Source organism: Hydractinia symbiolongicarpus, chromosome 9 (assembly GCF_029227915.1).
Source record: "Hydractinia symbiolongicarpus strain clone_291-10 chromosome 9, HSymV2.1, whole genome shotgun sequence".
Lineage (NCBI taxonomy): Eukaryota > Metazoa > Cnidaria > Hydrozoa > Anthoathecata > Hydractiniidae > Hydractinia > Hydractinia symbiolongicarpus.
Genome location: NC_079883.1, coordinates 13,242,507 through 13,269,617, shown reverse-complemented (window position 1 = coordinate 13,269,617; position 27,111 = coordinate 13,242,507). Strand labels below are relative to the sequence as shown.

The 27,111-nt window shown below is 33.6% G+C and overlaps 5 protein-coding genes across 6 annotated transcripts; 2 read left to right on the top strand and 3 right to left on the bottom strand.

Annotated features, from left to right (window-relative positions):
- Nucleotides 1–2,583: 2,583 nt before the first annotated feature.
- LOC130657002 (protein ANKUB1-like) lies at nt 2,584–4,755 on the bottom strand. Its single transcript, XM_057459954.1, has 2 exons — nt 4,072–4,755; nt 2,584–3,394 (listed from the first exon to the last, which is right to left on the bottom strand). The coding sequence occupies exons 1-2, from the start codon at nt 4,725–4,727 to the stop codon at nt 2,635–2,637; spliced, it is 1,416 nt and encodes a 471-aa protein (XP_057315937.1). The 5' UTR covers nt 4,728–4,755; the 3' UTR covers nt 2,584–2,634.
- A 1,558-nt stretch (nt 4,756–6,313) lies between these two features.
- Nucleotides 6,314–11,420, bottom strand: LOC130656760 (uncharacterized protein C19orf47-like). Its single transcript, XM_057459677.1, has 8 exons — nt 11,284–11,420; nt 11,138–11,204; nt 10,861–10,921; nt 10,692–10,772; nt 9,727–9,928; nt 8,525–8,851; nt 7,297–7,385; nt 6,314–7,203 (listed from the first exon to the last, which is right to left on the bottom strand). The coding sequence occupies exons 1-8, from the start codon at nt 11,285–11,287 to the stop codon at nt 7,021–7,023; spliced, it is 1,014 nt and encodes a 337-aa protein (XP_057315660.1). The 5' UTR covers nt 11,288–11,420; the 3' UTR covers nt 6,314–7,020.
- On the bottom strand, nt 11,418–17,167 carry LOC130656759 (cyclin-D-binding Myb-like transcription factor 1). Its single transcript, XM_057459676.1, has one exon. The coding sequence runs from the start codon at nt 13,178–13,180 to the stop codon at nt 11,564–11,566; it is 1,617 nt and encodes a 538-aa protein (XP_057315659.1). The 5' UTR covers nt 13,181–17,167; the 3' UTR covers nt 11,418–11,563.
- An 840-nt stretch (nt 17,168–18,007) lies between these two features.
- On the top strand, nt 18,008–21,199 carry LOC130657228 (vesicular inhibitory amino acid transporter-like). The gene is made up of 3 exons (XM_057460203.1): nt 18,008–18,162; nt 18,971–19,163; nt 19,622–21,199. The coding sequence occupies exons 2-3, from the start codon at nt 19,004–19,006 to the stop codon at nt 20,746–20,748; spliced, it is 1,287 nt and encodes a 428-aa protein (XP_057316186.1). The 5' UTR covers nt 18,008–18,162; nt 18,971–19,003; the 3' UTR covers nt 20,749–21,199.
- A 908-nt stretch (nt 21,200–22,107) lies between these two features.
- LOC130656306 (uncharacterized) lies at nt 22,108–26,843 on the top strand. Of its 2 annotated transcripts, none has more exons than XM_057459140.1 (5): nt 22,108–22,571; nt 24,608–24,702; nt 25,481–25,649; nt 25,881–26,006; nt 26,336–26,843. In XM_057459140.1, the coding sequence occupies exons 1-5, from the start codon at nt 22,431–22,433 to the stop codon at nt 26,630–26,632; spliced, it is 828 nt and encodes a 275-aa protein (XP_057315123.1). In that variant the 5' UTR covers nt 22,108–22,430; the 3' UTR covers nt 26,633–26,843. The 2 variants fall into 2 exon arrangements, with proteins under 2 accessions (XP_057315123.1, XP_057315122.1); XM_057459139.1 differs by having other exon boundaries at nt 22,116–22,571; nt 24,605–24,702.
- The last annotated feature ends 268 nt before the right edge of the window (nt 26,844–27,111 follow it).

The following is a 27,111-nucleotide window of genomic DNA, read 5'->3' as shown; positions in this document are numbered from 1 at the left end:
CCGGGCATGGTTGCTATGTCTGTCATAAGGACAGCCTAACTGTAAAAGTCGACAATTTTTGCACTGAATAGACCACGTTGTTTATCTCCAGACGAAGTTGATCTTAAATACTTTAAGGGCAGAAATTTTTGCGGGCAGAAATTTTGGCGATTTTGGCCCCTTTTGCGAAAATTTCTGCCCGGTAAGAAATTTAACCTTAAATTCGCGAAAGTTATTTTCGCGAAAAATCAACTTTTTCTAAAAATCGTGAAAGTTTTTTCCAAGTTTTAAAAGCCAGAAACTCTTAAATAACGAGGGCTCCGAGGACAAGGGTAGAAATAATAGAATCACAACGAAAAAAATAACCAGCCCGAAAAATGGCTCCAAAGCCCGTCTAAATGTGGGAAAATCAGCGAAAAATCGAAAGACGAAAGGTTTGAGTATCTTTGTATCAGAAAGTTCAAATTTTAAAACAAAAAACGAAGAGAAGAGTGAAACAATAATTTGGTGAATTTTTTCTATATAATATTTGATTGTTTTCTTACATCAAGAATTACTAATTTGTCTATCGTAAAAGTTTTTGATCCTAAAAATAAAGATTTTGGAAAATTTGCGAAAGTTTTTCGCGAAAATTTCTGCCCGCAAAAAATTTCTGCCATTAAAGTAGTGAAGACGAAAAATACCAAATATGTAATACTTTTTTTGAATTTTTTTTGACATGAATCAAGTAGAATAGCTATATAATTTTAAAGTATTAAATTCCCTTCTTTGTGTGTTTTCCTTGTTTTCAACCACGATTATAATTCGGTTACCCGGGTATTTTGCTTTTTTTTGTTAATTCCGCTCTGTATTAACGGCTCAGGGGCTACGAGACCATGCGGACGAAGTTGCTTTGAATTAGCTAAAATTTCCTAAAAGTTAAGGTCTGTCATGGCGGCCTGATAAAATTTCTTATTAGACATAATGACGTAATCCTGTTTTCACTTACCGTGTGGGGACTTATCAAGTCAATTTTATGAGAAAATGTTACGTGTTTGGGGTCAGGAAAAATTAAATGTTTAAGAAAAATTCCAAAGCAGCCGAGTTACCTAGGATTTTAGTCGTTGGAATTATAAATCTAACTCTCGCACCTTCTGTAAAGAAATATTCCGCGATGTCAACTTGTAATCATAAGGTTGTAGATACGAGTCTCCACTCCGGCGCTTTTTATGTAGTGCTGCAATCCAATTTGAAACCTTCTACTGACTGTAAACCAGCTTGTGTTGCAGGTAAGCAAGTTAGAGCAATGCTATACGTATCTCTATCGGGTGATGTAACTTAGTTGTAGCCAAAGGGGAGAAAGAGCCAGCCATTAGGATGAAATCTCCAGGGACGTTGAAACTTACCGTTAATTAATTACTTAATGTGTTTTGCAAATTCGTTTTCTGATAAGGTATTCCCCAAAATAGGTTGGCTCTGCGCAAATTCCATGAATTAAGGTACTATATGATGAAATAGCGGTAGTAGGCAGGCCCAAGTATGCCTCAGATAGCAGAAGTTAGAATAAATCGTGCACCAAGAATTCCCAAGCGAATTATCTAAGTACAAAGTATAAAATTTGGAAAAGCATAACCTGTACCAAACCACTTCAGATCAGTTAAACAATTGAGATGGATAACGTTGAAAAAGAAGTCGCTTTGAAACTAAGAAAAATTGCTGATGAAGTTTCACAAAAATACGAGAGAGAAAAAGAAATGAAGAAAACTCTGGATTTACTCGAAAGTTTTTGCGTTGTCGCCTCAATGTGTCTCTTTTGTTACGTTTGCTGGTACAAGAAATTCTAAGAACAGATACCTGATGCAGATATAAAGATTCGATGCAACCTTTTTGTAAAATATTCTTTAAAGTGTATATATTTTTTAATAAGAAATGAAATAATTATAGAATTAGAATTCAGAATAAAGTATTAGAATATATTATGTCTTTATTAATCCTCTGAAATGTATCGCGTGCAAAAATTTTTACGCAAATGATAAGAGACAAAAAAATTATAATAATAAATAGTATAGGCAAAATGATCATTCTACAACATGCAAAGTCGTATGCAAAAATATGATGTTCATTGCGTTAGTAATTCTTGGTATTTCTTAATTAGTCGATTCTTGGAACAACTTCTGTTCTCACTGTTTTCCATTCGGAATTTTACATCTATTGAAAAGTTACCTAATATCATGGGACGTGTTTTACAAGAAAATTAACGTGTTTATATGTTTTACCCTTATTATAAAACTTAAAATCAATTATAATAATAATAATAATATGCATTTTTTTACATTTCACTAATGAATGAAAGTATGTACACTTTTGCGCAGCCAAACGTGCGGCGACCTACCGGAAGAAAAATGTAATTTTAGTCAGGTGATCATGAGTATTGGCAAGTAGTATAAATGGCAGTATTTCAGTCCTCCTCTCAACCGGATTTGCATCAAAAAAACTCTGGGGACAAGAATGCTAAGCTATATAATTGACAACTTGGTCCTCTGCTGCGTGGCTCTGCCAGTCAGTATTTTGAGGTCATGATACACTCACATCTTGACAAAGTTCTATTAAAATAATATCCACCCGTTAGTATATTTGCTTGTATCCAGCGAGATAAAAATTAATGACAACATGTTCTTAGGTATATTTCATTCCACAAATATCGCTCTTGCTTTTTCTTAAAGCAATTTCTAATTGATGTCTCCATGGTTTATTTTCAAACTTTTGACCAAATTCTAGACATTTTTTAGCTAAATTATGAACATTTAATCCGGTCTGTTTGAACACGGTTGTCTCCAAATAGTTTGTCTTGAATGATTTAGAATTCTTCCTTCTGCTTTGAAAAATATCTGGCAAAATTAAAGAACGAGGCTCGTTTATTAAATTATCGTTAACATCTTTTGGAGCTAAACCGTTACCATTTTCCCCGTCGAAAGTGCTATTTTGCAGAACCGGTAATTTATTATTATTTGTGTCAGCGGTTTTCAAAGTACATCTTCTGCGATTCAACATAAAGCATTGTGGGTTGTAACCGTCAACAGACAACAAAAAATCGTTCGGTGCAGGATTATGGGTTGCATCTCTAGCCTGTCTTAACCATCTCAACAAATGTATTTGTGAGGCATGTGTAAATCCCGGTCGCTTGTTCTTTTTAAATTGCTCAACTAAGATAAGTTTCCAACAATCAAACTTTAAGTTTCTTGCAGCATACGTCATAGCAGTGTTATGATACCCATCTCTTGTAATGGCGCAAGTAGAACTATGTCTAAGGAATAATTTTAAACAATTTATATTTCCTTGCTGTGCTGCTTGGTGGACAGGACATTTTTGAATATCAGGATGTGACATTTCACTACACCATGTTCTTGATGGGTGAATACCTGGGGGATCTTCCGATCTAAATAGATTTTGTTAGAACATTGGTTATTTTTTACTCCAAATTATGGATTATACTTGTTAAATGTTTTCATAACTTTTTCTGTAAACAATAAAAGTTTCGATGTTTTTGAATCGAGAAACACACTTTTTGATACATTCATTGATCATCTTCCCTTTGATTTGTTTTTTCTCATTATTTTCTCTGTAAGCCATTAGTAAAAAAAATATCCATTTTTTAACGAACTCTTGTGAAAGTTTCTTGTTAGATTAATCAGATTCAGTTTTGGTTGCTTAAACTTACAAAATTTTTAGAATGATCAGTTGCTTAGGGTTAACCTAATTCTCAGCCTTAGCTCTTAAGGTCGGTTTCCATTAGCATAAAAATTGTTAAGCGACTGTTGTATAACTCTTGTACAGGACTCCTAAAACAGTTGTTATTTCAATGAAAACACATGTTTAACAACAAAGCGATACAAGAGATTTTGCCAACAAATGTTGTAGAGACAGAGTTCTTTTATCCTTACAACAGTTGCGCAACACATGTTACTGACTTTAGTAGAAACCGATCTTTTATCAAGACGGTTGCATATAAAAACGCGTACCCTCTCTTAAGGAAGCCTATAACATACAACTTATGTTAATGGATTCTTCTTAATGGATCGATTAAAGATGAGAAAGGAGAAGTTACGTATCTACCTTATTCCTTTGCGGAGAAGGAACGAAGCCAACTTGACATGATCATAATGCGCGGATATGAACAGAGCGACTCGCATCAGGAATCGATTCATCTTTGGATCAACTTTAAATTCAGAAATATATCTCATGGTTTGTAATATATCACCATTAATAGCACGTAATAAAACCTTCTCCACTCCCAAGAATAATTCCAGTGTGATTGCTGAGCCCCGTTTTAATTTGTAGTATTCGAGTGTGTTTACATCATACAGTTCGAGTCCTTCCCTTGTCAACAGTTTAAACACTCCGACAGGAATACCTAAATTATTTTGGAGAATCGTACGCAAATTACTTACTGTTGCAGTATTATCAAAAGAATCTAACTCAATTCTTTTCGAAAGGAAAGGAATATCAATACAGATATCGGCTACCGGCGTTTCGACATATTTACATCTAATTATAGATCCAGAAATGACTCCCAAATCATGCAGCAATGTGTCATCCTTTAGCAGATTGTCTGCAAAATAAAGTTGAAGCTGTGATCGACAGTTATGTGAACATAGCTCAGCAAAAATCTGAATCTCTTTTTCAATTAATTGTTTTACTACAGCCACTGTGTCTGTGGATAAGACATTGATAGCAAACCTTTCTCGCTCAAACGTTATCACGATCCTCATGGTATACGACTAAGTGTTTCTGTTTTTGAACATTTTGAATTCAATGCACGATATGTTTTTCACGCATTCAGTAGCAATTAACTTTGTTCTTTTTCAATATCAATTCCTTTATATATGCTTTATAAACTTTTTTACACAGTCTCGTCCCTATTTTTAAAAGTATTTTTATGAACTGCAGTTATGAAGGGAGAATGAAACTAGGTTTGTAAGCACAGCTAATTAGGTAATGCTTTGTACACTAATTTAACTAGTAAACAAAATTTCTTTTTCTTTTAATAAAAATAACTATTTAACTTTTAATTAAAATCATTTCTCCTGTGTAAATGAATTGATGCCTAATATTGATTAGTGAATTTAACATTCGTTTGGTATTGACTCTTTTTTTCTCTTCTGATATCAATATTTTTTCTGTACTACACTTATTGCAAGCATGCATATTCGGTTTTTGCATTATATGCTGGCTAATTGAGATACGATATAGTTGAACCTCTTTAAACGGGACACGGGACCAAACATTTTGTCCACCTAGATGTCCGCTTTGATGTCTGCTTGCAATGGTTTTGCTTATTTAGGCAAGAAATTCGTAAAAAGTTCGACTCCAAAAGAATGAAATCAATTAGGCATGCCCATATTATACTTTAGTCCGTCTCGTCAGCCAGGCAAAGAAAAAGTTTTGAGAGACAATTTGGCATGAAGAAATACAATTTTGCTCAATAGAGGCGTTCTTAGATATTTTAGGTAGTACCACGAAAGTATTTTAAACAGGTGTTTCAGAAAAAACACAATATAGTGGTTTTTGATATTCCGGTCAAAATTTTTCTTTTCGCCCGCTTTACTAAATTTAGCGGGAAAACCCTGTTTGGGACCTGGAAAATGTGTCCGCTTTCGACTGTCCGTTTTGGAGGGTCTTATATCATAAGAAATTATTATTCTCTCATTTCATAATGTATATTCTTTTCTCTTGAATATAGAATATATTTTCAATGTGGAAAATACCTCGAGCTGCAATTTTACCTTATTTGCCCAGTATTTATCAGCTAAAATTTTCTTTGGGTAATTTTTTTCAGAAGAATAAACCGGGTAAGTTTACCATATCTTAAAAATTGATTTGGTCAAGACGCTACAACAGAATTTTCAAAAATTTAGTAAAAGCTGTGTGTATTTCTATCATCTATTCACAAATAAAATTAAATCAGTGTTCGGGTTTAACATATTACGTAATGAATTCATTTTTTATTTCAAGAACTGATGACATTACGCTATTCAGCAAATTTGAAAACAATAACACAAATATGAAAGTCACTATTCAAAGACCCAGAATGTGGTCACTCAGGACCGACAAAGTTGGCAGATAAAAAATCTTTCCTCGAATTTTAAATTTTAGATAGCGTAGTCTTACCAACGCCAATTTTATGCCAATTGTCACACCTAAGGATTTAGAGGTAGTATTTTACCTAAATGGTCCCTTTGTTGATTTTATTGAAAGACTTATTTCCCCTTCGCGTCTGAAAACACTGAAAATAAGCGTATCCAGTGGACAGAATATTAGGCTTAAGAATTTTGTACTGGTACAAATTAAAAAAAAATTCAAACATGTTTTTCATCCAATTATAAAAATATATATACAAATGATTAAAAAACAAACCCAGTTAATAAAAAACAACATTTTTTGATTAATGTATTCTTGTTCATGTTCACACATGAAGTTGGAATTTTAAAACTCACGAAAACGATTTTATTTACATTGGTGCGGACACGTGCTAGCATGAAACGTGCTTGAAGACAGATGATATGCGGAGTTGGACGGGGGTAGTTATTTTCGACTTTAGTTTTAGCCATTTTGCGAAAAAAATATAACGAACTTTGGTTGATTACAAACGAGACTACATAGAGCTTTTGATATAACGGAGCAATTTTGTAGTTTTAAAATTAAAAGCAGCTCAAAGCTCCTGCTGTAGAAGGAACAAAGGAAATCTAAAAGTTGAAGAAAAGAGATAGGAACGAACAAACAAACAAGGAGATCAAATGATTGAAAAGCGTGAACTCTTTATTGCAGTTTACACAACGGTAAACGCCCCAGCGATGATACGATAAAACTGCGATTTCTGTTTCGTTCGTTACAAAACTCGTATTATTCTGATACTTCTGTTTCGTTCCTTACGACTCGTATTACTCTGAGATCTCTGTTTCATTTGCCGTGGAACTCGAATAAACCGCCCAATAGGTGTTTTCTTGTTGTGCCAAGTATTTCAATACGGATATCACGTCATATCATGGCCACGAAAGTTCGTTTTCACTTGCTACCCAATCTGTTAAAAACACTCGACGTCTTACTCGCTTTCGTCATCCCACTCGCCGTATTGTTGGTTTTCCGAACGATGGCGGATACTTTTTGAACTGGTTGAATCGTACTAGGTGAGGTACTTATTGCACCCAAGCGATTAAAAACATTTGGTTTGTTCTCCGGCGTTTTACCCTACAAAGTAAGCATCTAATTATAGCATCCGAAACCATAAATAAACTTATCACGTAAAACAGAAGTCACGTGATGTAAACACGAAAGACCCACCTGTATCGGAATATTACTAGCAGTGGATTTACCCAGACGATCAAATATCGACGTGGATTGTCTGTTTCGATTTAATGCTTTTCCTTGAGCTAAAAAAAAAATTAAAAAAAAAGAAGATTACTGCTATATCTAGACTTCTTAAAAAAGGGCGGAAATCACGCACTTTATTCGTTCAGTCCTTTACATTAATCAGCCAGATGGAGAAAAAAAATATCTTTTTTTTAATTCATGTATATATATCAATTTGTTGTATTTTGTGAAGGGATAATTTTTGTAAATTGTTTACATCTTGCAGCGCTGAATCTTTTTCATTTTATTATTTCCGCAAAAAAAATTGATGAATTGATAAGTATTAACGCTTTAAAGGAAGAAAAGTTCGCAGGAGAAAGTCAAACTCATTGTCCTTACTTAATAAAAGTCGTAGACTTGTAAAGCACAAAATCATTTAAATCAGTGAGGCACATAGGCACGTAAAGCACGTAGGCAAGCAAGGCACGTAATTTAGCAGACTTCCTTTTTGTGATTTGCCCATAACAGTGCCATTATGTGGAACTCAAAGTTAAGCTTTGTTCTAACATTCTTGACACTGCTTAGCTAAAAATCCTGACATTTTTGGAATTTGTACTCCACTTTTTTATGATTACAGCTCATGAACTAGCTAACTGTTCAAGGAAGAAGAAAAAATGCAAAATACACAAAAAAAAGAATGAAACAAAAACAAGATAAAGATAGAAACTATTAATATTAAAATGAAAAGCATATGCATTAGGGACTTAGTGGAAAGTTTAAAATTCCTTTCATTTTTTCTGACATTTCATAAAAAGACAAAACTTTTCTGACATTTTTCCTATTTTCCCTGACAATTCCTGACAGAGTGGACATCCTGGCATAAGGTTCAAAATCGCAAAAATAAATTCCCTAAAACCAAGCACAATTTAAAATTTCTTCCTGCAAAAAGTCCTCCTTTTAAGGTATTAAAATTAAATATCTGCTTTTCCTAATACATAAACTGAAGTGCATCACGTCACTCAAACAAAAATCATTTTTATAAAGAAGCTAGCATCCTTTAGATCACCTCTGTTTGTCTAGACTGTGAGCCAAAGATGGTAGCTACAATAGCGACAGGTAAAATTCCGTGGATTTTCCTCAGGCTTACAAATTACCCTTATCATAAGGCGATTGTTAGCTACAAATCTATGACCATGAATAAAGAAAGAATATAACGTACCAGGTACAAGAGTGACTTTAGGATGCGTTGTCACCTTCTGTATTTCTTCCAGATTGGTTGATTTTGTAGATGACTGCTTCCTGGGAACTTGGATAGTGAACGTGGTACCTCTACCTTTTCCTGGCTGCTTTTCACTCAACCTATCATTCTCTTCATCCACTCTTTCCTCTTCCAATTTCTTTCTTTTTGCTTCATTATGAAACTCGTTAAATCTATCCGACAATTTCATGCGACCAGGCTTCAGTTTTGACGTCGTGGGGGATTGCGTTGATGTGGTAATTCGCAAAGCCGGTGCGTTGGCAGGTATGACACTATCTTTGACTTGTGCTAAAAAGAAGAAGCATATGCACTTATACGAGACATAAATTGGTTTTAAACTATGACATTTTTTTGACTTAAACAATACTACCTCTTAAAAAATATTCTGAGCGATGAATTATTCTATTGTGGGTTTTAGTGGAACAAAACAAAAAACAAAACAAATACAAAACAATGCTAGGGTTAATAAGGATTGATCAGTTAGCTAAATCTAGACTAGTGTGACGTCCAATGGAAGGATGGATGAGCGGTCTAAGGCGCCAGCCAAAGAAATGCTGTCATTTGAAACCGGGAATTTTAAAGTGCGTGTCTGAAGTCCCACTCTGACTAGAAAATTTAGTTAACGTTTCGAAGGTAGCACAAATCGTTAGATAACAAACGATGCTTTACTCATTTTATCTTTAGACTCATATAATCAAAACAACATCTATTCGCGATTTATAATTCACAAACTTTAATTCCGTAGTTTCTGATAAAATTTGCTTATCCGCTGAGCAATCTTTTTTTTTGCGTAATTCGACATGTGCACTGCACATAGTATGAAGAACTACAAGGAGACCCTTTAGCTGAATAGAAAGGATTTTGCTAACTTTAAAAAGCAATATCAATTGGTAAGAACTAAAAACTTTTGCTGAAGCTCAATGTTTTATTTTTATAAAAATTTAGGATAATAAGCTCCTAAAGATACCACTTAATGAAAAATGCACCGAAACTTAACTATTTTAACTATTGCGCTATGAAACTTGCCTTTGTAAAATTCCCAATTTTTGGCAGGTCAGATCAAATGTTTTTATGAAATTTCTTACTAAAAGTCTTCATGGATCTTCCTTAATTGAACCTTTGTCCAAAATCAAGGAATACTGTCATTTAAAAAATTTACTTACTGGTTGGCATATTCTTAGAGGGTTGTGCCTTTGAAGCCACAGTTTTTTGTGGGATTGTTTTTGGTGGTTTTGGCTTGACCAGAGACAATTTAGATGGAAACTTCTCTGGCAATTGTGTCTTCTTTGAAGTTGCTACATCTGATTTTCTTTTCATAGGCGGCTTTTCAACAACTTCAGGAGAAGTAGAACGGTCACGAGACAACTATAACATCAAAGATTGAATAACTGTAAAAATAATTTCACATCGAAATAATAACAGTACACATTTTTACAGCACTTTATAATATAAACTAGAAGGGAAATATATAAGCTAAAAGGTATCGTTAACTATTTAAGTATAAGCCATAAATCTTGACAAAGTGGTAGAATATTATTTTAACAAACTCATTCCAGGTAAAACATATTTGATGACGTCATAAGCATCAAAAATGACGGTAAATGCCGCCACATATATCAATTATAAACCCATTTGCGCTTTGATTTCTTTTAGTTCTTTCGCACTACGTATCCTATAGCCTTGATTTTTGTCCGTCTGGTGAAATAAATTATTACTATTGTTTTTGTACAGAATAAATATTTATTAATGCCACTTGGATCAAAGGACTACTTCTCTCTCAAATTATTCAAACCTAAGTCAATAAAATTTACAAACTTACAGTGTATACATTAGGAGAGGGTTGAAGAAGAAATATAATGACTTTATTAGGAAATTAAGACTAATACAATATTATGCAAGGATATCAATCGTTTTAAAAATTTGAAAACCGTGGTATATATACCCTGATACCCTCCGAAATCCAAAAATACTCCTAGCGAAAAATGTTCTTCCCTTTAGGTAGCTTATATATAATCACTTCATCACGCATCTCAAGGAATTCATTTATATCATTAAAAAAAAAAGTTTAAAAAAATAGTGGACTTTTGATTAAATAAAACAGTGACAGAAATAGTGACAGAATTTATACCTCTGCATGTTTGAACTTAGCGTGACGTAATATAGCTATGACATCACCAACTGCTTTAATACCAAGATCATGCAGTAATTCCTATAGAAAAGAACAAATGCTGCATGATCAAAATTAGAAAATTCAATCAAAGGAATTCATTGCATAGAAATCTGTCTTAAACATATACCTTGCTCAACTCATTAAGCATATCCAAACGCACCCGATTGTCACTAAATCTTGATGCATACCTAAACACATTAAAATAAAAAGATACTAAACATTAGCTGTGGTTTGTCCTACACATTCTGGTCTTTAAATAATGGCATAGCCATGTCATGCATCCTTACCACAAAGAGGTTCAACTACTATTTAAAAAAGAATAGGTGCATTGTCATGTTAAGTTTCAGATATTGCACGACTTATTAATAATTTTTTTAACTTGCCAACACACAAAACTTACTTACTCTGTGGCTTGCTTTGTTGGAATGTGAGCGTCTTTGAAAAATGCTTCCCACTTTGACCGTGATGAGCCTTCACAAAGTTTAAACAAAATTATAAACAAATTTTGGTTTTGCTAAAACTTAAAATAAACTACTTTTAAACTACTCACTCATCTCCTCCAATGCAATTGCTTAAGTACAACGTGTTTTATATTTTTATATGTATATATCTATATTTTCATATATATTCTAAAACTAAAAAAATGCAAGTTTTATAAAAACAAGGTAATGAAATTGTAACAGTGTGTACTTATAACCAAATATTCTGATCAATCATGCACTTTTGTCATTAAAGTAGTATTAATATGAAAAAACTTGATCATGACAAATGGTGAAGACAATTGCAAAATGTAAAAAAGGGTAATGTGTGAACAATATTATTGAACTAAATTAGTCAATACATATTATTTTTGTCTTTTTTGACTTGACCTTTTTATTTTGCTTTCTTTTTCGTTTTCTCTTTTGTTTTGATTTATTGTTTAAGGTGACACTGTCCTCCTTATCTGACTCAACACAGATGGTATCTTTATCCAAAACTGGTATTTCTTTCTTTTTATTGTATTCAGGCAACATGACAATATCATCATCCTGCATCGAAATGGACATATAGTCATCATCAGACATGATTGAAATAATTTCTGTGTCACTCAAAATCTCATCCCAATCATCATCTGAATCAACAATAGTGACATCTATGTTATTTTTGTTTTTTTTAATTTCCACAACTTCATCGTCATCAGAAGAAATAACGTAACTCATCGAAAGTTCATCGTCATCGTCACTATGGCCATTAACTCTATCGTCATATAACTTTAACAATTCTTCAATAATATCAGTAAATTCAGAAGAATATGAAAGGGGAAGCTCCTTTTTTAATACACCAAATTTCCACTTTAGCCAGTTTGGTGACACATTCAAGAAATGTTTTGATAACTCCACCCAATCAATCAAATATTCATCGTTAACACAACTTTCATTAATAAGTTTTATTAATTCATATGATGTTAGAACCTGCCATTCTGGATGGCAAATATCTATTTTTGAGTGATTTTTCATAGATTCATATTTGTTACATCTTTTAGATTTTGAAGAGTTTATAACTTCTTTACTGTCCATGTTTCGTAATACAAAATCATGCTTTCTTTCTTTATACAAAACATATAGATCCTTCACAACTTCTTCAAATTCAGCAATCTTTGAAACATTTTTTTTCATTTTTTGAAACCTATATCGCAGCATTAGTGAAAACCCTTTATTATTGTAGAGCCACTTGGCAATCTTTTTCCAATTAATAGAACTTTCACTGCCATATTGCTTTTTACGAATCAATTTTATCAATTTATATGCTTGAAGATCATTCCAGTTTAATTGGTCTCTTGTATAATTAAGCCATTTAACAAGGCAAGTTTTTGACGATCTTGTTCCAACTGCAGTGGATACAGCGTTCCAAGATATTGCTTTCCCAGAAGAAATAAAACTATTAACTGCTTGTCTTAATTTTGATTCTTCTCTTTTCCCCCAACTCCCATGATTTTTTGTCTGACTAATATGAGTAAATGATGTTACAACATGAAAGGGTTGTCGCTGTAACAATCGTCCAATTAACGTCCATTTCCTACCATACATATTGTACAAACGAAATAGCTCTCTTTTCTCAGCAGCCGATAACCTCCCTTTCTTTACAGGAAGATATTTTCGAACCACCTTAATGCTAACCTGATGTCTTGTTCGCATTATACCTTGACACATACGTAAATTAAAGTTTGTTTCTTTTCGGAACTTGACATCATTCTTATCCAATGGAGTAAGCAAACGAACGTAATCCTTTATTTTATATTCTTTAACAAATGTTGAGAAATTTTTATCTAACTGCTCCAATTCATCTGGTTTCCACTCGCCCCTTGTAGGCTCAATTCCTTGCTTTTTTAAAGCTTTCAGAGCATTGAGGTATTTTTCTCCATAACCAGAATGTATAAGATGTAAGGGACTAAATCCATTGTTGGACATATAGTAACTAAAATCAAAGTATTTAGTATTTTAATATGCTTTTACCCCCTCTAAAGTTTGACACAAGTCAGAAAGTGAAATAAAAAAATGTGATCACAGGGTTGATATAAGAAATATAAAGTGTCGTCAAATTAGTGATAGGTTATATCTCAGAAGAGATGACTGACACTGCATGACTGGCACTGCAGAAACTACCATATTTTCCGGTATATATATAACCCGCCATCGTATAACCTGCAGCTCAGCTTTTTTAGGGAGTTACAAACCAGATGTTATCAGATAGTCTGAGCCTTCGTACAACCGCATAAAATTTCAATCAGTGAGTTTTACTTACCCGCACTTTTGTATAACCCGCATCCTGTTAAGAAAAAAAATCAGCGTGGTTTTACTCTGAATCATTTTATAAACATCAGGATTCGAATTGGAAAATTAAAGTCGGTTTGCAAAAATTTCGGCACTTTGTAACAAAGTAAACCACCATCGAGATGTGGCCTGGGAACACCTTAGATCAATTTTTTATTTTTCTATCACCGTTCTTCGTTCTTAAGTTTTTAAAAAACGATATAAAACTTTTATTGCCGCTTTTCGTTCTTAAACTTTTAAAATGCAATCTAAGACAGCATTTCTATTGCGTTTTTTTTTGTTCTTAACTTTTTTAAACGCTATCTAAAAAAGCATTTTTATTGCCGCTTTTCTTTCCTAAATTTTAAAAAAGGCAATCTAAAAAAGCATTTCTATCACCGTTTTTCACTCTTAAACTTTTAAAATGCGTTCTAAAAGAACTTTTCTATCGCCCTTCTTCGTTCTTAAGTTCTTAAAATGTGATCTAAAAAACCTTTCCATCACCGTTCTTCGCTCTTAAACTTTTAAAAAGCTTTTTCGTTTTTTTTAGTTCTGTGTCACTTTTTTACAATCTGGAGACAAGTGGGGGACGTTTAAACTTGTAAAACCCCAAACACGAGAACCGAGTGTCCGAACTTGCAACTCTCTTGGTCTTAGCTTCCTTGTCTCTGATTGCCAAAATAATAATAAACAACATAATAATTATCACGGATTGTCTGTAACAGCAATGTATGGAACATTCTTTTTAATGTTTATATAATTTTATTCAACACAAAATAAAAAATGATCTCTGGCTTCATGTTTTGGAAAGAGCTCGCAATAGAAGCACATCACTGTATGAAAAAAATTAAATCACATAGGTGAAGTAAGGTTACTATGTATTGGATCGCGCATGCAGTTATATTAATCTTACCTTACTTTCTACCCTACTTTCTTCCCAGACCACCACATATACTGTCCGAGTTACGCAATGTCTGTTTTGTTTCATTCTGCACAATTTTATAAGGTACAACAAATAAAGAAAAAACAACGCACAAAAGACTTTTAAATTTCACAATAAATGAGAGAAAAAATAAAACTTATCATATATATAACCCGCACAACATTATAACCCGCACCAACAGTGGAAGTTGTAAAAATCAACATATAAGCCGTGGGTTATATACAGGAAAATACGGTGAATACAATGGTACCTTAAAAAATAGTATTGCACTGTTAAGCTATAAAAATACCCCAGAAAAGTTATTTCCTGCACATTTGAAACCATGCAGGATATGAGCATAACGTTCTAACAAAATCATTGTTTTTTTTAATTTTACAAAAATTTATTCTGTTTCTCATGGAAAATATTGTTTTTTAAATTTTTCTTCTTCATTATTAGTGTACATAAATAGTATGCAATTTTATTTTATTTTTATGTTACCCTTTCACATAAGTTTAATCAAGAAATAAACATGACACAAAAACATAAAATCATTTGGAGAAACATTTGGTGAAAAAAGGCTCTTAAGTCTATTCTTGCCCTAATCTATTTTTTTAACATACTACAAACTATATACCACTTCTCTTCTTAATAAAAAGATTTCATTTCTTTAGTGAAAACACTTCTCTGTCTCCTTCAATAACTGTTAAAAACATTTCTTTCCTAATGTGTGAAACATTCTCTTTTATGAACTCAAAAAATTTCCGGACCCAATTCTCCGTCCGTAATATTGATTAAGCTGGATTTTTTTAACTTACATCTTTAAAAATGACATACCCGCTCCTGGTCATGAAACAAGATCATGTGTTCTTAGCAATCAATAACTCCCCAAAATTTTATGTGTATATGAGTGGACCATAAACTTTATAAAAATATATATTCACTATCCTTTATAATTTCCTGGGTGGACGTAGTGTCCCTTTATGATTTTGTAAACTGTGGTAGACATTTTGCCATTCATTATTTTTGTTAAATTAACAACTCTGCTGCTGAGCTGAATTGATTAATGATATTTTTTATTCATGCATATGCACCAGAACATGCAACAGTATAAAGCTATTGGTAAATTAAGCACGTGTTACGCAAGTGTACTTTTCACTGAAAGTAAAAAAAAAAGATACAAACAATGGCCGTAAAATTGCAAGTCAGAATTTTAAATTTAGTTGTGAAGAGTTTTAGGCCACATGCAGAAAAGTGTTAATTGCAGAAAAGAAGTGTCAAAACACAAAATAAAAGAGTAAGAATGCGCTGTTTGAGTCATAGAAGAGGAAAATGGAAAAGCAGTGCGCCATAGGGCCATCATAACATTGTAAAAATAATGAAAAAACGGCAAGCGAATTAAATTATGTAACAAAAAGAATAATACCATCTGTAGAAGATGCATTTTTTAAAAAATTTGTTTTTCTAAAATCTTTTTTTAAATTTTCAAACTATATATATCCAGAAATACATGTGAAATAATCTTCTCTCAAAAAGTGAAGAAAGACAACAGGCCAACATAACAAACAACAAATATTACTGTTCTGCCCAATCTTAGGACGCTGCCCAATCTTTGGACATAAAATTGCCCAGTCTTAAGACTGGCCGGCCAGTCTTAAGACTGGGCAGGGCGTCACAAGATTGGGCAAAAGACCATGTTAGACCCATCCTTGGCGCCTTTTAGATTTTAGAGAAGGGATGTACCACATGAGCTCTGTTTTTTGCAAGTCCCAACAAACATTCTCAGGCACATTAAAACACATTGAACATGTTGAAAATAAAATGTTTATATTTATGAAGAATCAGAAAAATCGTATTCAACCATATTATTAGTTAGCTAGCTGTTAATTTCATTGGATGAGATGTTTAACTAGCTAGCGAGCTGTAGCCAGCTAGCTAATATCATAGTCTATAGAAGAAAAACCTTATTAGACTATGCTAATATGGTTGAGTAGTTTCAATTTTTTATACATAAAATACATGGTATATATAAATTTTCGGCCTTTTGATTTTCCAAGAAAAGTTTCAATTTAAAGTTCCTATTAAGAGGTAAATTCTAAAAAATTTATTGTTCTGTTTGTCTTCCACAATTGTTCTAAGATTGGGCATGTACGTCCATAGATTGGACAGTCCAGTCTTAAGACTGGCCACCCATTTGTCACTGTCGGAAGATTGGCCTGGCCAGTCTTAAGACGGGGCACGTTCCAAGATTGGGCAGAACATTACTAAAAAATGAATGGCAATGGAAAGGTTCTGGACAGAGACTAAGGGTCTGTCCAAACTCTGTTTCTTGAAATTCTCTAATCTAAATCCTGCCACTTTCTGCTCTCTTAATGAAATTATAATAAGTTAGTTTGCATCCGATTTCTTTATTTTAAAAGCAAGCTGCTTTGCCCCAAAAAAGTTTTGCCATTTTTAACTTGATCAGAAAGTTATTTCTAGCTAGATAAGGCAGTTAAAAAACTAGCTGATTGAGAAGTTACTTCCTAATAAAGAATAACACTCTTCTGTTTGTTGCGCTTTATAGAGTCTGAACACTCCTGCCTGCCCTTAAAAATGAAAGTAAAATTTGTAAACCTCTAATCTTGATATTTACACAACCTTACACAAATGTATTTAAAACACACAAGACAGACCAATTCTTTAGTTCTCTTAGATTTTGGAAATTCTTGCCAAAACCCTCTTTCCAGCAGACAACCACTCGCCAGCGTGAGAAGTCAACATATAAAAATCGCCACATCTCATTATTAGACCTATATTGGAAATTGAACCTACATTGAATATATCGGCCTGCTCTAGCAACCGAGATGACGCTAGGGGTTCTCCCCTCGCAACAACTTAGAAATGATTTTGTCTCTGGGGCCTGTTAAATTTCGTGGCAAACAGTACGACATTGAAGAAAAGAACCCTGGGGACGAGGTCGGATGTCAGTTCTAATTTTCATAGACTGCAGCTATAGGACTGTTACTGATACAAAAGGTATGTAAAGCAGAACCATAGAATGTCAATTTTTTAAAACAAATTCTAAAATCAATTGAGGCTTATAAAAAGGTAAGAACACTTTTCGCAGAAATTATTTTAGGGATAGAAACAACATCGTTACTCGCGCCTATCAGGCATCATCTAGGTGGAGATTATTCTTGTCCGCAGAGCTATTTGAGATAAAACAACAAGGTTTCAAAGAGCTTTAGCGTCGAGAATGGAGATATAGGAAGGCAGTCTCATTTGTTTTTACGTCGTGAGTTTAGTGAATTTAGTGACTTTAACAAGTTTAAATTACCTAATAACATTTTGCCTTTCTGATTAACTACCACTCTGTAATAATAGCACAAGGTCAAGAGACCCGAGCCGAGGGTGCAGACAGATCTTATGCGCGTACAACCTTGCAACAGATGAATTATGGTTGACCGCATTTCCTAGCTTTGTACGCAAAGCTTTTGATCCATTACAAAAGCTTTAAATAGGAGGCTAGAAAAGCTGTTATTGTCATGACTCCAAGATATTAGAGCAATTAAAAACTTGTTTAATTAGCATGACGAATCTGTAAATATACTTTATGTGCATAAGACAGGAAAAATTATTTTTGAAGCTCGTGTTGTTTTGTGATTTTTTTTAGTTTTGTATGCTGTTAAGTTATGGTTTGAATTATTTTATCCTTTTCTGTGAACACGCTAATGAGGTAAAGATGAGTTTTAAATTGAGTTTTTTTTATTTTTTTATTTACTGTGAGAGCATTGACGCTAAGATACACATTTTTATTTTGCTATAGTTCTTGTTATGTTTCAGATTGCGGGCAAATAAGAAATAAGCTCAAATAGATCTGTTGACACTTGTTAACTCACTACCATAAGAAATGATTTATTATCATGATTATCATCGTAATTGATTTTATTATTTATCCTGCATTAAAAAGTTTTCTTTGGGAGGGAGACCACTCGTTATTAGTGCAACGGATTGCTTTAAAAAAAGGAGTGTGGGAACGATATTGTGATTGGCATAATTTTTAGTTTAACCAATTTGTATTTGTTCTTTTTGTAGGGCAGGACAAGGGGGAGCGGGGCGTAAGATTTCCTGAAAGTCAACAAAAACATGCTTACATATATACATTTTTTGATCCATTAGCAATGCATATAATATAATATAAAGTTTTGTGGATACCAGAAAGCACTACAGGATAAGAACAGCAGTGTGTCCTCTCCAAAATATTGAATAACTAAGGATGGTTTGAAATAAAACGTTGATTTAAAGATGTATTTAGAATTGACAATTGGGAGAGAGGAGGTTGAAAAGGATTATCTGTACTTCAGATGAGGGCGCTCTCCATGAGCATTTGCAATAAGTTAAAAAGTCAACTCCACAGTCAATTTAATAAAATCTTGGACAACAGGAAAAAAAAATCATATAGTGGTCACCAAAGCGTGAACATTTCGTTAGGCCTTGGGAAAGTTCGTTGTGAGTTTTGTCATGCAATGACTTCATATTTTTAGAAGGTATAGCCACGACAGAGAGATCAATTCGCAATGATGCCGAAACGTTTTCGTGGGAAGAAAGGCAATCCACGAAATGTTTCTAGAGTGGACAAAGAAGTTTTCCTTGATGTTGATGCTTGTGGGCCAGGCAAAAAAGCAACAACCATATCGAAAATACTGATCTTTTTAAGCATGTTAAATTTTACCCAAGGTTAGTTTTTACACTGTAGTTCTCCATTAGATCTCTTTTTATTTATAAAGTGGATAAAACGATAACCATTTATTTTATCAAGATATTACCCTTTCTTTAAGAATTTATACTTTAATGCTAGTCGTAGTATATGTTAGCTGCGAGCCGCAACTGGTAAACACCTGTGGATTTTTCTATGACCTACTTGTCACGCATTTGCAGTGGGTAATCCTTCGATTGACACTTGGTGACATTACCCTTGAAAAATTCATCCCTTACTTTACTTTCGCATGCCAGGAGAGCAAAAACTGTTAAAAGACAATTATTGTGGCTTTTGACATAAACATTATTGGGAGAATTAGTTCACATTTCTCATAATGTTCAGACTTGCGCGTTCTTTGTATGTAATTGTCTAAAAAATGTCAGCTATGTATAGCATTTCTTTTTTTTATTTTTATACAATAGTTGTTTTTGTATAGGTATGGGAACTTTGGTATTGCCGTACGCCATTAGTACTGGAGGTTATCTGGTGATCATTAGTATTTTCGTTATTGCAGCGTTGTCTTATCATAGTAGCAAAGTTATCATAAGAATGCGAAATGAATATAATCAAAGAGGTTCGCTAAATGGTCATGCGGAACTTGCAAACGCACTGTGGGGGAGAGTTGGATCAGTATTTGTCAATTTCACGGAATTTGTTTATTTTTTTGGTGTGTGCATGCTTTGCATATTGTTGGTATCCAATTTTTTTGAAATCAATTTCGCTGATGTGTTATATAACAAACGAAATTCTATACTCTGCGCTGGAGTGTTTTTAATACCAACGGTCTTTATCAGCAGACTAAGGCAACTTTATTGGTTGAATTCGTTCAGTGTATGCTTTGGCATGCTCTCCATCATCATTCTGGCAATAAAATCTTTATACCAAGTAAATTCATGGAAGTTCAAAGAGCTGTCATCTTTCAATGAGCAATATTTTTGGATGGCAAACGGAATTGTGCTATTCACGTTCTCAGTTCATCCTTTTTTATGCAAAATGGATAAGGATGTAACAGATAAAGTTATTTTATCAAAACTGACAACATACGTGTTTGGCACCTCCACCTGCGTTAATATCATTTTCGGCATAACTCTAGCGTTTTGTTTTGGAGATACAACGAAGGAGCTTATTACAAACAATCTTGGTTCAAATATATCCCGGAAGGTCATAAGTGGCTTTTTAGCGTTTGTTGGTTACTATTCCTATCCTATGTCTGCAGCAAGCATCGCGAATATAGTTCAATGCTCTGACTTATGTAAAACATATTTCCCATCAGTTCAAGCGTGTCAGGTGCTAACATGGAGAGAAAAGTACTTAGACATCATGATGCGGAGTGTGATACTTTTGTTGACTGTTCTAGCTGCAGTGATGTGGTCAAAGTTTTACATGCTGATGGTAATCATTGGTTGTGTGCCGGTTATGTTGTTAGCTTTTGTTTATCCGTTGTTATTCCATTTCTTTTTGGAGCGCGAAGCAAATGGTCTAATGTTTATTATTGGTATTTTTTGTTCAGTTTGCGTGACTTGTATTGGGTTGGTGTACACAGTGATACACATGTGGTATTAAAAATTGGAATTTCGTTGAACTCGCTCAAAATTTTTGACAGATTGTAAGATGTGGGGATTAGCTAGTTTTTTTTTCGTTACAAGAGGGATAGTTTTAAAGAAAGAAACATTGCGACTCTCCTCATATCGATACTAAATACCGATAGCTACAAAAATTACCGACAATTACGGACAATCACCAACAATTCCTTGGTTAAACGGCGATAACCGAGTTTACTTTATGAAATAAAAAACACGTCCACAGTGAACCCTCCAATAGCAACCAATGCTCTGGACCAAATAGAAAAAGCTGAATAGACGTAGTCATCGTAAGAAGGTTTTAATGTTTTTACTGCAGTTGACAATGACCCAACCTTATTGCAATGTTGTCATTGCTAACAGTAGATTTAACCGTGTAAAAATGTATCATTAAAAATATTTACTTAATTACCAATAAGATATACGGAAAAAAAGCGTCGTTTTGTTTTTCTTTCTTGTCTGCGTAATGTAAATGATCGACTTTGGGACGGGGATGAACACAGAGGTGGGTGAAGTGACCGTATCCGATTTTAAAATAACGGATCTTATTTAGGAAGCGCCTTTAACAACCTTGTCCCAGATCGAATTGAAGATACACCTTCGTCAAATATCGTTTAGTCCTTCAGAGCCCCTTGACTATTTAATCATTATTTACTGAGCAGTTTATCATCAAAGCAGAATGCCCTGGGAACTAAGTTAAACTTGATAGAAATCTTTTGTTATTTTTGTCCCTTTTCTTCAAGAAAATTAGCATTTACAAAAAACTGTTTCCTTATTTAAAATTAAAAAAACCTTTAATTTCTATTCGCTTCAGCCTCGTCCTCAGGACCTCTTTTCGCTTTCTGATACCGGGGACGGCGCGAAGATATCAAGAAAGCGAACAGAGGTCCTGGAGACGAGGTAGTATCCGCTAGTCTTATAGTTTATGCGAGACGAAAAACAACCGAAGTTGTAGCTGATGTGATGCATATCACTGATTAAGAAAGTTTTCCGAGACGGTGTGAATCTTCTGAAAAGAGTTTCTTATGCAATTTTTTCATAAGAATATAAAAATTTCAACAAGGTGTGCTCATTATTCTTATTTCTTTATTGTTCTAAGCAATAGACCTTTTGATTTTAACCTTAAATTTCAGCCTGATATTCTTATAAAGCATATTCTTATAAAAGAAAAAGCGTTTATGATAGTTATAAATTCTAATAAGGGCGTAGCAGCATTGTTATTTTCAACAAAAATATAATAGCAGAAAAGGATTTTAACACCCTCGCTCCCAGAGCTTTTTTTAAAATCTGATATCAGAGCAGAGAAGAGAGAGGAGAGAAGGCAGTTCTGGAAATAAGATTTGGATTTTTATAAACACATGCACTTCATGTTACCCGAATTATCACACACAACCTGTATTTTTAAAGCGTTTCGCTCAATAAAACAGCGAGTCCCTCACAACTTCGCCCAAGAGTTTTTTTTAAGAAAGACTATCAGGTAAAAAAGAAGCCCTGGGAATAAGTCCTGCATCAAGTGCGCAAACAGCCAATTTGCCGGATGCCGAAAACATTTATAAGTGATACTTTAACAGGTACCTGAGAATTAAGATTATACCGAAGTGAGAAAAATCGGCATGCCGCGTTTAATAAAAATCAAAATGGCGGCATGAACACTTGAAAGTCATTATGAGAAAAGTGTTGAAGACTATTTCGATATTATTCGTGTTGGGAGGTTGTAGTTTGTTAGCATGTTTGTTATTGTTGAGAGGTAGTACAACAAAAAAAGAAAAGTTTACAAGAAGAGAGGTTTCAAGTCAACAAAAGGAGGTATATCTATGTTAACGTCAAAAAAATGAAAATGATTTAAAGTTTTACATATAAAAAGAAAAGTTAAACATAATCGTTGAAAGCTGTTTTTCACTTTCGTCCGCTACAATCTTTCCCATCTTTGTTCCCAGGACACCTAGACTCTTGGAAAGAGATTAATCTTGTCTTTTTTATTGTTATCTGTCAAATTCACAATATGTTTTTTATTTTAGCAAAGAAATCGAAGAATTTTATAGTTTACTAAAAACCTTTGCTAAAAATATCTATATCCACACGCAATTAACGATTTAAAAAAAATTGCTAACCTCCTTGCCTAATAAGCCCCGATCCACGATCTTTACAGTTAAGTTACCAATACAGCCAAGAGCTACCATGTTTTTATCTTTCTAAAGTCTTGATCTTTGTGTCCACCCTAAAAGACAAACTATTCTCAACAATTACCTTAGGGAAGAAACATTTGCGGAAAGAATTTTATATAAAAATTATTTAGGCGATTAAGAGACCCGAATATTAAATTTCTCCGTGATAAAGAAAAAGCGAAAAATGCTTACAATGTCTGTGAAAGGTTCAACGAAACTGATTAAACAAGAATTTAACTTTCCAGGAACTTAAATTATATCACATTCGCAGTGGTATCCAGAGGTATTTAGTAGAACTTCAAGGGTTTCAGAACTCTTTCGATTCGGTAGTTTTAAAGATTAAAGTTTTCTCCATAGGTTAACTTTTGCGGTTGCTTTTGTTTCCGGACCTTATTTTCTCGATATGCTCTATTTAAAGAAAAGAAAGTGCTTACGGAAGAAACTTTTGCGCTAAAGTTTTCCCGTAAAATTTTTACATTTCGCGGGAAAAAAACATCAATCGCGATTGTACAAAATTAGGTGTTTCCGCGGGAAAAACTTCTGCGGTTCTACAAGATTTTTTTTTCTAGTTGAGTTCTAGTTTTGTGATACAAAAGCAAAATCTCGGAGACCATTTCTAAGTGAAACAGTTTGCGGTTCATGACTGCTGTATTTTTTGTGGTAATAAACTTTCGCGAATTCTCCAAAAACTGGAAACAAAACAAAGCACTTTCTTCCTACTTGCTGAACTTACTTTTTTAAACGGATTCAAAATCGCAAGAAGTAATTCCTGCATAATAAGATTCTCAAAAACCTCTCCCCACAACTTCTGTTAAGTATGGCAACCTTGATCCTAGGGTATCTTGTATCTTTCTGACACGGCGATGGCGATACGAACATCATATTTGTATCACTGTCCAGCATGTCAGAAAGATACCCTGAGAACGAGGTTGTTAAGTATGGGTGTGAAGGAAAGGCATGTCCGTAACAACGGTCAACTCCAATCAATAAACCAAGATGGCGCCGCGGTAACACAATAGGCCAGGTATTTGTTAAATTCCAACTTGCTCACGTTTCATTTTGATAAGTTAATGCTGGTTCCGTCAAGAAAATGACGAAAACTGCTTGCTTTGGTCGGATTGATGTTTACATGGCATAAATGAATATCAATTTATCTTTTTTTGCCGCAAAAACGAAAAGGATAATTAGCAGAATAACCAATTAAGTGGACTATTATGTCCCGTTTGTTGTGGAAATAGCAGCTGAGTTTGTTATTGTTTAAATAATCAGGGGTGGTGAGGCTACTTTATGTTCCCAGAGTCTTTTGGCCTGTAAGCCGTTATTACGGTGTTGCCAACTTTCAACTCTATCAACAAGGTAAAATGCCCTCGGAACGAGGTTGGCGACTTTACTTCTTCGTGGTACCTCGTGGTATACTTAAAGGGGCTACGGAACGGCCGTTGGTTTTTCGACTTTAGTGACTTACACGTCGAGCTGAAGGCGGCGAAAAACAAAAATGGCTATTTTTCCGGCATGTTTGTAATCTACAGACTCAAACATATAGATATATCTAGAATTTTTATCTGTTTATTGCGCAAAACGCGTTTGCCGGATTTTTAACATGTGCTCGGGATATACGGTATGTGAGCATTTTAACCGGTTCGTAGCCTCTTTAACTCGTATTCTTTATTTTAGCAGTTCGTCAAGCCGGCTAAAATCATCAATGAATTACCATCTAAAGAAAAAACGAACAAGCGAAAAGACTGTCAGTTCGGATTTGATTTTTTAGAAGAGTAAGTTTTGTTAAAAATTCTAGGAATAAGTAAAAACATAAATGTTACGAATTTTTAATAAATAAAAGCTGATAAACAACTTGGTGCAGAAACTTGATTACAAATAATGCACTGGGAGGTTAAAGGGTAACAAATTTAAAAGATGCAAATAACACGAGTAAGTAAAACTATAGACAAATGATGTTGTCATCCAACACAGCCCTTTTGATTTTTACGTGACCAATTTGACGACTTTTTCGTTTTCAAAAACTTCATTATAATAATTTACCTTCTCGGGAAAATGAAGTCTGTAAAAATTTACCAAATTTTAGCTCAGTTGACTCATGTTTTGTATCGACCCAAATTCTTTTACCGTTCGTTTTTTTACTGACCTAAATTTTTACCGACTAAATATTTTTACCGCTAAAAACTTTTACCGACTATATATTTATACCGACTAAATGTTTTTACCACTAAAAACATTTACCGACTATATATTTATACCGACTAAATGTTTTTTACCACTAAAAACTTTTACCGACTATATATTTATACCGACTAAATGTTTTTACCGACTATATATATGTATACCGCGAAAAACTTTTACCGACTATATATTTATACCGACTAAATGTTTTTACCGACTTAAAATTTTTACTGACTAATAATTTTCACCATTAAAGCAGTGCTGAATTCCAACTGGGATATTGATTACTCGAAAAATCTCTCCTGCTTTAACCTGTTGAATATTTCACCATAATAGCTTGACACTATTACTAGAAAAAAAATTCTTTTATAGCCTCCTTGAAAAACACACTGCCGTTTCTCATTATCTCTTGCCATCTCATAAAAGACAAAACTTTTCTGGTGCTTTAGTCAGTCAGGATTTAATGTGTCTTGATACAATGGACGCTGTGGAGAATCAATGGATTGGGATATTTGAATGTCATGGACAAGGAAGAAATCAGGTAAGTTCTTTTGTATTGCCTTGGAGAGGAGGGTGCAATTGCGATTGCTAATATAAAATTTATTTTTACTTGCAAGATTTTTTGTGAAATTAAATCCTTCTAAAATTTGCAAATTAAGCTTCTTTATTTCTCAGCAACTAAGAACTGAAATCAAAGCGAGGATGAAATGAAAGATGCTTTTAAAAACGTGCAAAACATAACTCTGGATAAATTTTTTGTTTCGCCACTTAGGCTGTAACTTTCACAACGGATGGTACAATCCTGGGAGGATCTTCCAAAATATTATGTCTTGCGATGAAGAATATGGTTTCAAAAAATGTCGTGCTGAAAAAATGCAACAGTAATGACGAAACACAGGTTGGAATAATCCGTTTACTTGTCAATTCCCAGGGTCTACAAAAACGAATGTTTTATACTATGCATATACTCTTTGCCTCAATGGTGGAGAGTATTCCGAAGTAGCGCCGTCGTAGCCAATCATGCGAAGAAAATCACCTAATTTATTGTCATGTGCTGTTTTCCCCCCTAAATAAAATCAATTTTCAGTTCATTGATTTTTCCTTTAAAATCAATTCATAACGCCTGTTTCTTTCTGGATATATTGTTGAATTCATAGAAATTTTTAATAAGTAAGTTATGATTTAAGAAAAGGCGGGAATTTGACAATATGTTTGTTTTTGTTATAGAAATGGACAACCGATAGTAAATACGGTTATATCATGCCAATTGTACGTCAAGATCATTGTTTAAATTCTCCTGCTCAAGAAGACAAAGGAATGACAATCGAACCGTGTAATTTACAAATGATTACTCAAAAATGGCAGCTCGTCATGCAAGAAGTGTTGTCGTTATGGTTGGATGGCGCGCAACGTGACTTTAGAATACATCAAATTAAAAAGAAAGGAACACGTAAACAAATGAACAAATTGATGTTGCAACCATCGGAGAAAATAAAATATACCGATTCTTTATTTTTTCGATGAATATCAGGGCTTCGTGTATTATTTTCACACAGATCTAGCTAATTTCACGCCGAGCCGTATAAAATGGCGACTCTTTATTGATAAGAACTATTACTATTTTTATTTAGCTGTTGTAAATAAAATGCTTATAAATATAAAATTATACCTAAATTATAAAAAAATGTAAAAACGAAAAATATAGAATACAAAATACATACAAAGATAATTATAACCAGTTGTGTAGTATCTAAAAAAGGTCAAATCAAAAAAAAAATTATGAAAAAATAAGTAAAAAGTATTTCTTCACGATTGTTTCGCATTTGTTGTAGCTACACAAGTTTTTTGGGGGGTTAAATTTGCAAATTCTCGGAGGGAAAAATTTCGCGAGAATACAATTCGCGAAAGTAAAATTATTTAAAAATTATTGCACAAATCATTTTTTGGGAAATTATCTCAAATTCTCAGGATAATTTTATGTTTTTAAGGATATATTTATAAAA